At 50.2% G+C, this 14,758-nt stretch overlaps 1 protein-coding gene across 1 annotated transcript; it reads right to left on the bottom strand.

Annotated features, from left to right (window-relative positions):
* Nucleotides 1–2,048: 2,048 nt before the first annotated feature.
* Nucleotides 2,049–4,891, bottom strand: LOC117835476 (uncharacterized). The gene is made up of 3 exons (XM_034714817.2): nt 4,782–4,891; nt 3,247–3,380; nt 2,049–3,159 (listed from the first exon to the last, which is right to left on the bottom strand). The coding sequence occupies exons 1-3, from the start codon at nt 4,855–4,857 to the stop codon at nt 2,557–2,559; spliced, it is 813 nt and encodes a 270-aa protein (XP_034570708.2). The 5' UTR covers nt 4,858–4,891; the 3' UTR covers nt 2,049–2,556.
* Between the last annotated feature and the right edge of the window lie 9,867 nt (nt 4,892–14,758).

Here is a 14,758-nt window from a genome sequence, read left to right as displayed (position 1 = left end):
TGGCCACAATGGCAGCCATGGGGGCTGTATGCTGCGTCCAGAAGCCAAAAGAGAAGGGATGACAATGACATGTAGTTTGCAATGAGAAGAATTAGGGGGGTTTCAGATGGACGGTCTCATGAAGTGCAAGAATATTGGGAACTTGATGACACGCTTTACTGAAAATCAAACTTGTGTGCCCGGATTGGGCACGTCTCTCTTCTTGTTTGTCCTTTCATGAATGTTCACCAATCGCATTGCGACAAAGATGGGTCCTCAAGGATCTGCATCTGCCGACGAGCATTGGACAAGAACTTTCAGCAGCAGCAGCAGTAGTGGTAGTTACCTTGTGACTTTGTTAAAGCATCTGACAAGTGACAGGGCTTGATCCTGACTAAACGCACATGGTGAAAAATCAGGTGCTTGATTTGTGGACTGGAGTTGTGCATGGTGTATGAGATTCGTCTCGTCGATTGTTATCGATAACTTGATTATCCCCGGAAGTGAGTTTGCTGAGAGCCTGGGACTGCTTGGCATCTTCTGAACTTTTTATCCTGTTTTTGCTTTAACAAACACGTTATCTTACCTTTATGTCAGATGTCTTAAGGTTCGTGAACTTAAGGTTTGCTACACTTGTCAGATGGAGAAAGCAGTGAAGAAGTTTACGTTGATCCATGGAGCATGGCTGTTCTTGCAGAGAGTTTTTGTTTGCTGTAAATAAAATTCACCTCAGAAAGTTATATTTATATTTATATGATCAGGAATAGTAAAGTGAAGTTCAGGAATTGAATGAATCTATCAGTTCAATTATTGCTCTAGATTGCATCGAACAACTTCGATAGCATAAAGAATGTTCTCTAGTCGATCACGCGTGAATTTAGAAAAGAGCTCCAGAGCCTACGAAAGTGTGCCATGCAAGTGAAACTGAAACATTCTGATGCGCTGCACTGTCAGAAGGAGACAGATTTTATTTTCTTCGACGAACCGAAGGAGACAACTAAAAAGAAAGGAGAGAATCGTCGAGAAAAAAGCATAAAAATGCAAAAGCATACCAATCTACTTTCTATCGGCATTAAAAGTACAGAAATGTGACATCAACTCTCAAGGACATGCGCTACAGAAACTAGAGCAACTGCTGTTGCATTTCTATAACCAAAGGCCTACGCTACTTTCTTCTGAAGTTGTGCAGGATCTACTTCTATCCCATAGGTACCTCATGAATGGACGAGAAGCGTTGGACGAGTAAACAGCCATAAACGCTGATGCTATTCAACATCTACAGGAACTAGGGGAAGCTTGCACATCAATCACAGGACTGCACATGACCCTTCTGATATGGTGGATGCTAGTAAAAGTTCTCCAATAGAGAAGGCCTCCATCGATGTCGGTATCTTTCACCCCCAGTACTGCAATGTAAAAGGATGGTTTCATATCCAAATCCAATTGTTACCACGTGTGCAGAGAGTGCAGTGGAATAGAGAAGCAGGGCTCTGCACTAAGCTGCTGGTTTAGAGGGGAAGAGGGCAGTAACAAAGTGAAACGTGTTTTGGACTGCATTACTGAGGCGCCACCTCCCCTAGAAAAAGGATTTCGATGCTATTATATTATATTCTCGAGGATTGCAACCTACAGAACAAACACCATGCAATATCTGAATAAAATTGTCACTATTTTGTCACCACGCATTACACAGTTTTGAGGCTTTTATCTGTTTACTGCGAAAATGGGGCATCAGAGTATCATGTACTTAACTGATGAATGTATTGAAGAGGGATGCCGACTGTTGCGCCCATCGATCCCGTACGACTTCCTTTAATTACAAGCCAGATTACTACACATAACAGAGCCAAAACAAAACTATAAGCGAATTAAGCAGGGAAAAAACAGCTGCACATTCCTTAGCATAACCCTGAACTTTTTTAGTTAGTTGACAGCAGTTCATTGCCCACATAAGTTACACTTATCATTTCTCGCATTGCATAATGAAACAATATTTAACAGATTATGTATTTTCTCACTGTTACCCATTGTAGCAAAAATGAATACACAATAGATTATCCTACTATCTGTCAAAATATAACCTAATATGTTTATATTTACTATAAAAGAGAAAGAAACTAATGATTTACAGAACCAGTGCACTACCACATTATCAGAAAGTCATCTGAGACTAACCATGTACTGATGTACAAGAAATTGCTGGTAAAGAAATGCATCCTGTTAAATGAAATCTCCTCCACAAAAAATGCACCACCAAAACCATTTATGCCAACTGATCAGTCAGTACCAAAATTTTTGCATTCTCCTTTCACATGCTGACTCACATGAACAAGAACAAAGTCATCCATCCAAAGTATACAAGTTGTAAAACTACCTGTACCAAAATGCTTGCTAGATATCCATTCATATACTGCCAAACAAATGAATAACGACTCAGAAACTCAAAGACGTCAGTCATAAATCGCTACTGATAATATTCTAAGCATCCTGTCAAATCTCCTTTCACACACTGAATGAGTAACGGATGTGAAAGTCTAACTTCAGAGTCTTCACTTCCTTGTCTAGCTATGAAGGCTTTCATTTTCTGAGTCTAGGTTTCTTCCCTATCCATGAAATCTGCCAAGGCTGGCCTGTGGTAGTCTCAGCAGAACCAGTCTTTTGTGCAGTCTCAGCAGAACTGATGTTTCGTTCTTTGGAGTCCGTCCCTTGTGCCTTTGCATGCTTTGTCTGAGTTCTACGTATTGTAGCAGTCTCACCAGGATTTCTGTTCTGCTCAGCCTTCGTTTTCCGTGTAGGCTTCCTCCTATACATTGCGCTAGCCTCAGCAGAACCGGTCTTCTGCCCAATCTCAGCAGAACTGATGTTCTGTTCTGTGGAGTCTTTCCCTTGTGCCTTCAAATGCTTCATTGGCTGAGTTCCACCTATTGCAGCAGTTTCATCAGGATTGGTGTTCTGCACAGCCTCTGTTTTCCGCGTAGGTTTCTTCCTATACATTGTGGTAGTCTCAGCAGAACACTGCGCTTTGTCAGTCTCACCAGAATTGATCTTCTGCTCTTTGTCATTCTTGACAGAATTCCACTGCGAACTGCTGGTAACTTTCTTTCTCAGCTCGTCTAAATCATTGGTCATTAGGTCCAGAGTATCAAAAAAGTGGTGCTCGTCATCGCTACCAATCTCAGACTACAGACACAAATAGAAGAAAACATGTTATGGAGTTGCCAACAGATAATGCAGGAATCATCATGCAAACTAGTAACATTAGCTTACATTTGCTTCCAACTCGATGTACTCAAGACCTTTATGCACGATCCTGATCAAGGTACCTTGTGGAATCATTCCCTGGATGTTGCCTCTTTCAATATCCGCCTCATAGAAGAAATTGAATGCAGTATGCACAAATCCTGCAATTTCATATGGAACAAGTACATCATTAGGTTACATCTTACAAATAATTTACATGCTTCAAAAAAAAAAACTAGACAGCATAGCCAAAAAAGAAGACGAAGAGGACAACGATACCAGAACCCAAACAGCTAAAGACAAGCTTACTGCAACTTTTTATACAATGACAAATAATGCAAATGTCTTTCATGTTTCACATTGAGCAAGCTAACACTAAACAATCAGCTTGATTCTAGTGAAATTATTAGAGGCGCTGAACTATTTGGGGGGAGAAAACCTGACACCTCATAAAGTGTCTAAGAAACAATTAAGCAATGCAGAAATAATTACGCAACCCACTCAATGAAGGTTAGTAGTACAAATGATGCCACTGTTTTATTACCACATTAGATACTGTTCTTTTCCTTGATTCTAGCTCTCCAGGAATCCAAGTTTTCTGAGCTATTTGCTGAATTCGTAATGACACATCATTGACCAAATTATGGATCAAAAGAATAATGCCAAAACATCAGGTTGGGAAATCCAATATTAAAAATTATTAGGTAAGAAAATGCAACGGCATGAAAGATGGAATCCTCCAACCAAGAGCGAAATGTCACCATTTATTAAACTATCCTCCCAAGTTCGTATGTACAGTTCAAATTGGCCATTTTTCTCTTCATATCAACAGATCAACATAGTCACACAACACTTTATTTTTCAACCGAACTTATAAAGAATTGGTTTGTGGTCAGTTGTATAAAACATCATGAATCAGCTAAGTAAATAGCCCAAATAACTTGTTAAATTGGTCCAAAGTCACCAAAGCAACAAACATTCCTATAATCACTTAGAACAGAAGTTATTGGTGATTTATTTTGTATTAACAAACCAAGCATAGTAAATTTTTTCGCAACTTTCTGGATGTTTCACAAAACAACATGCTACTTGTGGCACGCCTTAAAAGAAAGAAGAAGCCATACAAGGATGTACTACTGTTCCCTTAGAACCAAAGAATAAATGTTTCTTAAAGGAAGCACCGTCATAGTTTTATTAAACTAGCGGTACTGTCGTGGTTCTGATTTGTAAGCTATTCGATGAACCCGACAAGACAATAAAATGACCCAAGCTTAGAATGAACGCAAATTTTTTGTGATAATGGCACTGGCTGATCAACATAAGTGAATATTCCAAAAAAATATGTTCCCCTGCCTCCCTTCACACATTGATTTATTTCTTTTTGTTCTCTACACATAAAATTCTTCAAATTTTTCACTCAACTAAGCAAACTAACACTAGTTTCAGCCATTATATAGGTCTCTAACAACACAATGACCAATATTACCCTAGAAAGAACTAACAAACAAGTAATGCTAATATCCGACCAAGATGTGAGAGGATTGGGCTCCAGTTTGTCAAACCTGAATCCTGGAGGTATCTGTACACTGCAGCGTTAAGCTCAGTTCCTGTGAGGGCCTCAGACCCTTTTCTCTGCATCGAAGACGACACTGAAGGAACCAACCCTTTCTTGAAGTCTAGAAAGGCAGTTACAATTACAAAGTCAGTCATCGAAGATTTGGTAACTAGAATGCTAATAGGATGGCATCTTGACAAAACATTAAGGCAACAAAAGAAATTCTTGCCAATGCTCGTAAAAGCATACAAAATTTTAAACAATCAATCAGCTGTCTTTGCTGGAAATTCCATGAAACCAGAAGCATCACAGGTGCTCAAATTTGCATTAACCAATCTTAACAGAAGTTTAGCATTGCCAAAATTTGTTAATGGAAACATTTGACAGTATTTGACCAAGAATTGGCCATACTAATTAAGCCAAACACAAATAAGGACAGAACTTTCCAAAAAAAAAGTCCGATACAAGCAGGTAGCAGGTGAACGTTATGAACAATACGAAGGCAATGTTGCAAAACAAGAATCAACAGTGAGGAGAGTTTCACCCAATTAATTACTTATACATGTCATAACTTCCATCTAGCCTAAGCCAACCAAAAGTGGAAGTGGCGTTTATGTTTCAGAGTTCAGCCTTTACACGAATTCTGAAGCTCTGAATCCTAAAAAAAGTGAGGAGTTGACCAAAAAAGCTAAAGAGATTAATTAGGGGACACAATTCAGTAATAACCCAATCAAGGACATGATTAACCCAATTCAGCAATCGATTTTGCTCATGTACTAACAAACCACGAGACCTCCATCAGTAACGTTCAAACCGACCACTGATAACCAAGAAAGGACGCCCAAACGAACAATTCATAACCCTAGCCAAGATTTCATCCAACCGCATAACGCTGATCAAGAACATATGCCTCGTCATGATGAACCCCAACGCAAGGCGCAAGGAAAAAAAGAAAAGGCTCGCCGATCCAAGAAACATCCAAATAGCGCGCAATGCCGACACGGGAGGAGCGGGGCTTGAGGCCAAACCTGAGAAGTACGCCCTGGAAGTAGGGGGTGCACGGCGGCGGAGGTCGTTGGGCGCGACGCACGCGAGCGCCCGCCGCTGCTCCGGCCGGCGGTGCGGAGATCGTCCGAGGGCGTGAGCAACCTCGTGCGGCCCCGGCGGGGCGGCGGGGGCACGAAGCCTGCCCTTCTCTTGGATAGGTAGCGGCGTGGGAGCTTGGGTTCGTCCGTTCTTGTCTTGCCGACGACGAGGCGGTGCGGGGGGTTTGTCCGTTGGGATTCTCGGCCGGGAGACCGGAGACGGGTCTTGAAAAGAAGATTCGGAGACGAGACGAGAACGCAGCAAAATTTTATAGGCACTGGGCAGCGGGCCACATAGGTTGGTTGTGGGCCAGGGAATGCAGGGAACTGTCTCTTTCCGGGACTCTCGGGCCATGCCGGCATCTACCAGTCCGTGAAGAATACTAACCTCTGTTTCCAAATACTGGTCACTTTTTAGCACCTTATTTGTTTCAAAATATTTAGCACTTCACGTTTCCCAAGAAACACTTTCCTATTTTACCTTATACAAATATTAAATGAATGTTCTAGAAGCACTTAAAAGTATTTTACCTTATACATTGAGTATATCATGACACCTGATGATTTTGAACAGGTGATCCGTGAGTTGACATCCAGGTGTTCATCAGAGAGTTGAGGCAGCATCATATATGTAGTTTCATTTGTAGGTTCAGTTTAATTAGAATATTGTAACCGGCATCTCCGATCCGATGCTTGGGGGTGGTGATTGCTCATGATACTTTTCTTGCCATGCTGTAGAAAGAATGACCGCGCGGAGAGATCAGCAGAGAAGCTTTGCCCACATTGCAAGAAACACAAGTAGCTATAATATTCTCATAAACAACTTATGTGAACATTGCAGAGAGCAATCCTTACACCAGCGAAACAGCACATCATTTCACTTGCTACTAAACAACAAACACGGCCAGAAATTGCAAAGAAAGATTAACTGTACCAAAATTAAAACAACCATATTATGCTGAATGTTAAAGAAAAAGGGAAAAAGGAAGACAAAGCTGCAGGAATGGAGCACAAGAACTAAGAAGTATGAAATCCAAGGGCACACATGCATAAACACAATCGAAGAAGGTCATGTCTGCCGTGCATGCAGATAGATCAGAGTCCGAGGCCAAGGAGCAGCCTCCCCGCGAGTCGAATGCCGCCGTCGAGCAGGCCCCGGCCATGGAAAAGCATCGTGCCGGCGAGGTCGTCGGAGCCCGGCTCGGGCCCGGGCGCCAGCGCCGGGGACCTGGTCATGTCCATGTAGTCGGCCACCGGAGGCATCGCCGCCGTGACAAGCAGCAGGCGGCGCGCGTCGGCGGCGGTTGCCAGGCAGCCGGCGAGGAGCACCGCGAGGACGCAGGCCGCGGCGAGGCTCCTCGACGACGCGGCGGCCATGGCTCTTCGCTTGCCTAGATGCTCGTGGCTGCGCAAATGGTGTGTGTCGCTGAATGTGACGAGGCGTGGAAGCCTTGTCCCGTATCTATTCGTTTATATAGTCGAGCCCGTTTGGCGGAGCGAGAGCGAGACGTGTCGGTGCGGACACGCGTCAATAATGTGCGCATCAGTTGGTGTAGGAGTACGTACGTGTGTGTGCCATCACGTTTGGTTGACCCATCGATACGTGCACCGCACTAGCTCACTGCTGGTAGGTTCGGTCGTCATGTCTTTCGTGTGTACAGGTTACACGCCGCGGGTTGTTACGTTGATTCTTTTCCGGTCAGCCAGGATGCAAACATTTTGGCGCCTCCCAGCACTTTATTTTAATTCCGCAAATGTGTGCCAAGATTCATACTCAAGGTCAAGGATGCTGGCTACAGTACTAAGAAAACTTCATGCATTTTAATTAGATCATGTACTAACTACTCCTAATTAAATAAACCTTCGTTAGTTCGTTCACATCCCATTTTTTACAGTCCGATTGTACTAAAGTAATGAACCAGTGGCAGGTTGTACTGTTGAGTAGCACAAACGAACAGGCCCATAATCCACTCATATCTCGCTAAGATTGTACTCACATTGTCGCTCCTATCCAACTCCGTTTAGAGCGCAAGTTTGCAATCTCAGTCTGCTGCACATAAGTTTCTTTCCCCAAAATGCGCTGAATCTTTCATTGGTTGCTGGAAGGACGCGCGTTATCGTTCACATGCATGCTACACAAACATCCTACTCCTTTCTTAAGGCGCAAATATTATTGGATTCATATTTCAAATTTAATAGCCTGCAAAAATTAATATCATTGGATTCATATTTCAATATAAGGTTTTTTTTTTGAAAAGGCTCGGAGAGAGTATCATCAAATTCACATGCAGAAAATAGTGCCAGCCCGAGTTAAAGATTTTCGAAGGCTCTCCGAGTCACATAAAACAAAATGTATTCTTATTGTTCAAAATTGGACGAACCAACATCACACATTCAAGAATGGAAGGGAATTACACATAACGATGGTCATCATGAAAGAAAAACACGCGTGTGCACATAATCAACCGGCAAAAGACGCCACAACGAAGATCAACCGACGGCGAGGACGCAACGCAGTAGCGTGACAACAACGGCCAGGAAGCTCAGCACTGGATCCGCCGGCCGCTCGAGTTGTATGTAGGTCGATCGATATATCCCGATCAGAGTCCGAGGCCAAGAAGCAGCCTCCCCGCGAGGCGAAGGCCACCGTCGAGGAGCTCACGACCTCCCTCGAGAAGCAACCGGCCGCTGGCGTAGTCGGCGCCCGGCGTAGGAGCCGGTGCCATCCCCGGGGACGCGGGCGGCATCGCCGTGGCGAGCAGACGGCGCGCGTCGGCGCCTGGCAGGGCGGCGGCTAGGCAAGCGGCGAAGAGCAGGGCGAGGAGGCAGGTGGCGGCGGCGAGGCTCCTCGACGTCGACGAGGCGGTGCCGGCAGCCATGTTTCCTTCCTGGCCCCTGCGTGTGCTTGGGCCTGAGCCTTTGTTTTCTGCCTGCGTCCTGTGAGGCTGCGAGTGCAAAAACTGTGGCTGATTGAATGTTGTTCAGTTTTCAGAAGAGCCCCTTTCTGATCCGTATATATAGCTAGGCGCGAGACCTGAATCGCACGCGTCTGGTTGGTGGCGATGCATGTCGGTGTGGTTGGACATGTACGCGTTCTGGTCGTCGCCAACCGCTTAGGTTGGTGCCAGACCTTGTGCTAGCTGCTCTTGATGACCAGGGTTGTTCGATTGACCACGCACTACGTGCAGCGCACTCCATCACCAGGCCAATCTAACCTGTCAATCGTGTACAATGATGTGCAACACCACTAAGTTTCAAGTCGAGGGTGTTTTTGCAAGACGCTTGCAAAACACTCTCGCACAGTTTTATTTACATTTCGACCATGCAATTAACTGAGAAATGAACCGAGAGTAGTGTGCGAGCCCATTCACATCGTCCACTAGGACGCAGCTCGGAGGAAGGACGAGAGGATGCCCCCCGAGCTAGCCGCCCGCTCCCCGCCGCCGCCGCCGCCGCATCGCCCCCAACGCCGGCCACCGCCTCCCCATGCTCGCGGCTCCTCCCCCACATGTCCCGCTCGTCATCCTCCCCCATCACCCACAGCCAGCTCACACCCCCTCACCTGGGAGAGCTTCTTCAGCTTTTCCTCCCACCGGCGAACCGCAACCGAATCCCGCCCAGCTCGCCGGATCTGCAGCTACTGACGCCGGATCCGGTGGCCTCTGCTGCGGATCTACCTGCGACGCCCCCCCTCTGCCCGCCCCCGCAAATCAAGGACGGAGTTATGCCGACGTCGTCCGCCTGGGCGCCCTCTCTGCCTCCTGTGGGGCGCCCCCTCCCAACCCGACGGACGGTGGCATCCCCCAAGCACCATGTACGAAGCCATTACTCCAATGCCACCGCTCATCCGCGTCGCATTTACGGCACGGAGGAGCCAAGACCACGCCACAGAGACACCTATCAGCGCCTCCCATCCCCTCCGCCCGTCCTCTCGCCGAACGAGGGGTGGACTACAGCTACGAAGCGCAGGCGCCGCCCCGCTCTCCGCACGCCGCCCGACGTAGTTCGACGCGATAGGGGACATGACCGGCCGAGCGGCGGACATTCAAGGCGCGCATCTACCATAGCTCTGCTCTCCTTCCAGCGCGTTACTGCGGGGCGATGCTTCAACTGTCTGGCCCAAGATCACCGGGCGGCCGAGTGCAGAGACTCGGTTCGCTGCTTTAGGTGTCGCCGCTCGGGACACCGGGAGAAGCTCTGCCGCGAGCCGCGTCTTCCACCTCGACGACAATACCACCAAGCGCAACCGCCTGCAGCCGCCGCTCCCCGCCCACAATCCCCCCCCCCCCCCCCGCCGCAAGCCGCCAGCTCCTGCTCCAAATCCCTCCTCGCGACATCCCAAATCCCCTCCAACTCCTCTGCCGCCGCCACCACCACCGCCACCTGCGTCGTCACCTCGCCCAATGGCCATCGGCGACCCCAACACCCGACCAGATGAGGAAACCATCATCGTGCCTAACTCCTTCGACCTGGAGCGCGACGCCAGGGAGTGGGAAGGCACGGCTCTAGTCCCCTGGGCCATTCACATGCCGCGCGGGGCTGGAGCCAGGGACATTGAAGATCTGCTCCGGGAACAGCTGCGGCTCCAGCAGGGCGACGTCATCGTTGCCGTTCACCAGCCAGAGCCATTCCTCATCCGTTTCACCACCGCTGAACAGTGCGCCGCAACTCGCAGCCATGGGCGCTTCCGGGGGCACGGCATCGACATCTGCCTCAGGCCATGGCGCAGCCTAAGCCATGCGCTCGGACTGCGCATCTTTTACCGAGTAAGACTCTACCTCGACGGCATCCCCATCCACGCTTGCACGCCAGACATCGTCGAGAGGATCATCAGCACGCACTGCGCCCTCCAGTACATCAACATGACCTTGTCCAGCAGACCGACACCAGGCACGTCGATCTTTGGGTTGGACGGCAAATCCAAGTGCAATCCCCAAGCGGGTCTGGTTGCTGTTCACCCACCGCTCGGCGGACAAGTCCTCCGCGGTGACCATCACAACGTCGCTGCCGGACCGTTGGCAGCAGGGCGTCCGCTATGAGGTCTTCCTGCACCTAGGCGTTCTGGAAGACTACACGGCGGCGGCTCGCGACCTCGACGGCGCCATCAACAATCCATCCGCCTTCACCCCCACGCTTCGGGGCTACGCGTGGCGCTACGGCCTCCCAGATGGTGCCCCCTCCGACGCACGCTCAAAGTTCCCCGCCAGGCTGCCACACCCGCCGCGGGACACGGAGCCGCGGGCCGACGACGACCGTGATCGTCGCCGTGGCACCTGGGACCACGGGCGCGACGATCAGGGCAAGAGCTCCGGCCGCAACGATGTCTCCCGCCGCGACTCCCGCAACGACATCTCCCACAACGGCCATGACAGCAGGAGGGGCGACAACAGCTCCTGCCGCGACTCCTTCCACTGGCCGCGTAGGCCGGAGGATGACGACAACGACGACACCGACTACGACCATCCGGGAAGGGGGCGCGACCGAAGCAACAAGCCCCACGACAGCCGTGGGCGGGATGTTGTGCGCCGCGACCGCACGAGATCCCCGCGATGGTGGGATGCTGAGTTCAGGGGGGGACAGCGCCGGGTTGCTGAAGCCCCACCCCTTGCCGCCCCTTCGCCGACCAAAGTGCCAAACAAGTCAAGCTTCGCTGCCTTCGCTCCTGCACTACCGCGCTTCGACGACCTCAGAGCCATGGTGCGTGCGCAGGTCGAGGCTCTCTTCAACGCTCAAGCCATGGCGATCCATCACACCTTCCAGGCTATGGCCAGCTCTCAGGTGCGTTCAACCGATTTGCTAAGCCCGGCTTCCCCTGTGCAGCCTATGTCTAGTAAGGACCTCGTAGCTTGCGGCGTCGACGAGTTTTTCTCCAGGTCATGCTCACTGGTGGACAGCCTTGACACCCCGCCGCGCCCGGCGGGGAATCAAGCCTGGTCCGACCCCCCGTTGCACCTGGTGCCTCTGCAACGGGTCTTTGACAGGCTCGGTTCGGCGCTTCAGGGGCGACCCTCGACGCGGGAGGTCGAACTTGCCCTGAACCAGATGCAGCTGCTCGGCGACACTACACCAACGGCCATTGACAGGCCCCGCGCCGCCGTGACAGCATCTCCGACGGCCGCCACACTTGCTCCAAGTGGGAAGCTGGACAGGGTGCTGGCTTCACCGGTGAGGACGGCCTCGTGGGCCGACTCCCTAGCCTCACGGGCCGACCCCCTGGGGCCTGCTTCAGACTCGGGCGCACGGGGCGCTCGCATTGGACCACCGGTGAGGATGGCCTCATGGACCGACTCCCTAGCCTCACGGGCCGACCCCCTGGGGCCTGCTCAAGACTGGTCCCCTAGCGGTGTACGCGCTGGGCCGATGCTCTCCCCTGGGCCGGCCGGTGCGCACGCTAGGCCAACTCTTCCCCCTGGGCCGGATGCTGCCGTGGGGAGTCCACGGGCCGGCCTCGCACCGGTGCACTCGACTGGGCCATAAGTTGAAGCCCTGGGCCACAGCACCGAGCACAGATCACACATTCCTGTTTCCTCAACATATGACATGCAGGTACCTACAGTTGGCGCCATGGGGGCCCAGGCTGCCAACCACGCCACTGTTGAGGACACCCACGACGCGGCGGAGGGTGGGTCCGTCGACGACCTCTTCGCTGCTCCGGCCCCGCCGATACTACAACAGCCCCCGCTACGTCGCCAACGCACGCGCCGAAGCTTCGACATGTCCGCAGTCCGCAGGAGCGCCAGACTGGCCCTGAAGCCGTCGGTTCCCGCTCTGCAGCGCGCCCAACGCAATTTGTGGCGCAAGCTAGGTGTCTCGGATGATGAGCTACGTCCAGTTGAGGACATCTTGCAGGAGTACATCAACTCTCACCAGTGGCCGCTCCCAGATCATGTCATTGCAGCGATGACGGCCCTGTTCGACCTGGATGATGAAGGAGCAGAACAGGTCAATGAAGCCCTTATTCATCATGCGGGACAGACGGTCCAGGACATCCAGAACGAGCTCGCCATACGTCAAGCATGAGTCGTCAGGGATCTACCTGTTGTTGGAGAACTGTCATCTCCATGTACCCGTACTTCCTACCGTACTATTTTACTTTTAACCCTCCGAACCCTGCTGGCTGTGACCTTCGGGCTAGGAGCTGCACTAGGCTTCACGACTCGACCTTCTGGTTTTATTGTGCGCGACTTCGCCCTACTGGCTTCGACCTTCGGGCAATGCATCTGCACGGACATCGACCTTCCAACGCTTTTGTCGCCAACACCTATTCCGCCAAGATTCGTCATCTTAGGTGCGCCGACGTACTCACATACACCCCGGCCTGGCCTACCTCCGCACACAAGCACTACGAACAGTACGCTTCCGTCTCCTGCGTGGTAAATCCCCCAAATGCACACAACTAACTTCGACACCATCAGTTGGAATGTCCGTGGCCTCAATGCTCCCGCGAGATGCATGATTGTTCATGAAACAATAAAAGACACACCGTGCCAGATTGCGTGTCTTCAGGAAACCAAGCTAAGCCAGATCGACGCAACTCTTGCTGCCTTCTTAGGTGGCTACCGCCTATCCAACTTCGCTTACAAACCGGCGCAGGGCACTAAGGGAGGAATACTAATCCTTTGGGATGCCAATTTCGTCGATCTTACTGACATCCAAATTGGGAGCTACTCACTTACGGCAACAGTATTGGCAAAAAATTGCGACACCGATTTCCGCCTAACGACAGTCTACGGCCCTTCCAGGACGAATCTAAAATCGGCATTCATGCAACATATGCGAAACATGAAGCCTGACAACGATACCAAATGGCTCATTCTTGGCGATTTCAACCTCATATACAAGGCACGAGACAAAAACAACAGACGATTGAACCTCAACCTAATGCGCCGCTTCCGTAACACCCTAGCTTTCTGTGGTCTTAAGGAAATTCACCTGCAAAACCGCAAATATACGTGGAGCAATGAAAGACGCCAGCCTACGCTTTCACGCCTGGACCGCTTCTTCTGCAATGAAGCCTGGGACATCGCTTTCGATGACCACACTCTACACGCCTTATCCTCCTCCCACTCCGACCACTGCCCTCTGTTGCTAGCACGACTATCCGGTCCACGGAAGCCACGACCGTTTAAATTTGAGAACTTTTGGACAAAACTGCCCCATTTTCAGGACATTGTACAGCGAACATGGTGTCTTCCAACGCACCATACCGAGCCGTTTCACCGCCTAGGTCACAAATTGCACTTAACGGCAAGGGCACTCCGGAAATGGAGTAACTCCATCATTTCAGACGCTAAACTAAAGCTGCAGATGGCACAAGTGGTGATTCTTCACCTCGATTCGGCGCAAGACTTTAGGCCCCTTTCGGAGGCTGAATTTGCCCTACGAGCTAAACTCAAAAAACGTGTCCTAGGGTGGGTAGTACTGGAGTGTGCTAGGAGACGACAGTCATCGCGCGTAAAAAACCTCCGTGAGGGCGATGCCAACACACGCTACTTCCATCTTAAGGCCAACGCGCGACGAAGAAAAAATTTCATCCAAAGGCTGAGATCTGATTCTGGCTGGGCACTCACGCATCAAGACAAACAAGACGTCATTCAAGACCACTTCAGCAGATTTATGGCGACACCACAACAACGCACACGAGATCTACGATGGGAAAATCTACATCACTCCCAGGAAGACCTTTCGGACCTCGACCGGCCGTTTGACGAAATGGAGATCTTACATGCCATCAAACAACTACCGCATGATCGGGCACCCGGCCCTGACGGCTTCACAGGACTCTTCTTCAAGACATGCTGGAACATCATCAAAGGAGACATAATGTCGGCGATCAATGCTTTCTACAACATCCGCTGCAACGACCTTAACCTACTAAATAAGGCTAACATCGTCCTTG

This window comes from Setaria viridis, chromosome 9 (assembly GCF_005286985.2).
Source record: "Setaria viridis chromosome 9, Setaria_viridis_v4.0, whole genome shotgun sequence".
Lineage (NCBI taxonomy): Eukaryota > Viridiplantae > Streptophyta > Magnoliopsida > Poales > Poaceae > Setaria > Setaria viridis.
This window is presented reverse-complemented; position numbering and strand designations above follow the sequence as displayed.